General features: G+C 51.2%; 1 protein-coding gene across 1 annotated transcript in view; it reads left to right on the top strand.

The window, feature by feature from the left end:
- Nucleotides 1-205: 205 nt before the first annotated feature.
- Nucleotides 206-2,322, top strand: part of OSCP1 (organic solute carrier partner 1) — a gene marked incomplete at both ends in the record, with an annotated part of 7,007 nt that continues 4,890 nt past the window's right edge. Inside the window, one exon of the mRNA XM_010075250.1 lies at nucleotides 206-235. Coding sequence (XP_010073552.1) covers nucleotides 206-235 — 30 coding nt within the window. The remainder of the gene's footprint in view (nucleotides 236-2,322) is intronic.

The following is a 2,322-nucleotide window of genomic DNA, read 5'->3' as shown; positions in this document are numbered from 1 at the left end:
TTTCATCTCCTCTGCGCTCCCTGCAAGGGAAAGGCTCAAGTGGTAGAGTTCGTCCTCCTCAGGCACTGGAGTTTGATGAGAAAAACCAAAGTCTGTCTGTCTGTTAGGAATTTTTTTTTTGTTGTTAGTTTCTTTCTTTTATTCTCCTTGAAACTCTCATTCTTACTTCTTGAACTGATGTTTTTGTTTTGTATGCTTCGTGTAGATGAATGGACAGATGTGGACAGGAGACGAGGTACTGTACCCCGGCAGCTGCATGCAGCAGGCAAACACCCCTCGGTGCCCGCGGGGCTCGTCCGACCTGAACACGCCCCGTGCTGTTCCCGCAGCCTTCGAGTCACCGCGCCAAAGATGAATCATATAACGAGGGATATAATTCCTCGTTTAGCACATCCGCAGTGATGAGGAGCTGCAGGAAGCCCCTTGCATCCCGCTTAGGTGGCAGTGGCACAGATGCAGGTCCCACGGTGACCCATCAGCTGCTCCTGGGAGAGGTTTGCCCGCGAGCGCTGCTCTCGGGGCGACCTCTGCGGGTTACAAGGGAGGGACCAGGCAGGTCCGTGGCTGATGGAGCCATGACAAGGCAGCTTCGCTTGCCTCCGGCCTCGTTAGGAACAGTAAACCTATTGCAAGGAGAGCATGTGACTGGGTTGGACTCATTACATTCCCTTCACTGCCTTGAAAGTCCTCCGAGAAGCACGAGCATAATCCCGGCTCCAGTCTCATGTCGTGCATCCGAGCCGTGGTACGTGGCAGCGTGCTAGACGCCGGGCCGTGCCTGTCACTGGGACGTGGCACCGTCACTCCTCAGCTTCTCTTCTGTCCGTCGCACTGTCTGTACTTGGTTTCCCTCTCCCCATCCCAGCTGATGAAACCCCTCTCTGCTAACCTGCTTTTCTGCTCTGCTGCTTGGCGTGCCATTTCCCTGAGCTAACGCTCCTTCCGTTGTTATTTTCCACCGTTAGAATGGTGTAAATCCCTCCCTGGGGACTCCCTGGGCTCAGAGATCTCCTTGCTGTGTCATTATCAAACATACCGTGCGAGATTTGCCCTTTACTGTGATTTTTTAATGTCGTTTTCAGTTCTTTTTATAGCCAGTACAGGAGGTTTTAATTTCAGAAGATAATTTCTGTAAGGCTGGGGGTGGGGTTAACTCAGATCTCCTGGTTCTGTTGTGAATCTCCACCAGCCCCAGTCCGTGTGCTGGGACGTTGTCTCTCTCCTGATGGTTTTGGTGGTTAGGTGGAAGCAAGGAGAGAGAATCGCGTCAGGAGGTGCTCGCCCTCAGGAGAACAGCTCCCCGGGTCCGGGTCCTCAGCACCTACAGCGGGTTCATCAGCTAAAAAAGACGCAGTGATGGGGACAGGAACTTTCCTTTGGCTGTTTGTGTGGCTTCAGTGCCACCGTAGTGAAAAGCCGGGCACCTGACCCCCGATGAGCAGTTGCAGCAGGACTTCAAACACCTGATCACCACCGCTGTGCGCACGGTCACTTTTCTTTATTCCTCCCTTGGAGATTTTTCTAATCCACAAGAATCAGGTGAATTATGAGCTTCAGTAACAGTCACCTGCTGAGGAAGATCTGTGCTTGTACAGTCATCTGTGAGATGGAGTTTTTATTTAACATTTTTAATAGAGAAATAAATGCTTATTTATGATAACTGCAGAATGTTTTACGTATATGATAAAATTACCAAATGGAGGACAAAAGCTAAGAGAGTGCATCTGCTCCAATCACTGCAGAATGTTTTCTGTCTTCTTTGCATTACAAGCTCAATAACCAGCACACAGCCCTTATGCTCAGCACTCCTGCTCTCTACATTCTCCTGAGTAAGTCCCATAACAGCTCCACGTCTGAATGTCCACACCAGACGTGAAGCACTCGTAAGGACGTTGAGGGTTCTGGGCGTCGCGCTGCTCCAGCACCCATGGCTGTGGCTGTGTGCGAGCCCTGGGTGGCCTGACGTAGATCCCGCTGTTATAAACGCTTCCTTAAATACTTGCCAGCGTTAATCCCTTTAACACAAATACTTCAGGGAGCCTTGAATCATTCAGGAGCTTCTGTTTAGCAGGAAGAATAGACTGATGGTGTCAGAGGGTAAAGAGAGCGCGGGCAGGGTCACTGCAAAAACCCAGAGCGATGCCAGCCAGGCTTCTTAGGCAGCAGAACTGCAGCTGTCCCAGACAGCACGTGCTGGAATAGCCTATAAATGAAATTGTTGACAAAGGGAAAGCGCTAGCCATTGCTGTAAAAACCAGGCACCAGAACCAGCCGCATTCCCGCTGGAGATGGGTTTGGCGGCTACCGCGCCAGGAAGCATAC

Source organism: Pterocles gutturalis, unplaced genomic scaffold (genome assembly GCF_000699245.1).
Source record: "Pterocles gutturalis isolate BGI_N339 unplaced genomic scaffold, ASM69924v1 scaffold15172, whole genome shotgun sequence".
Classification (NCBI taxonomy): Eukaryota; Metazoa; Chordata; class Aves; order Pterocliformes; family Pteroclidae; genus Pterocles; species Pterocles gutturalis.
Note: the sequence above shows the minus strand (reverse complement) of the source record. Positions and strands in the feature narration are given on the sequence as shown.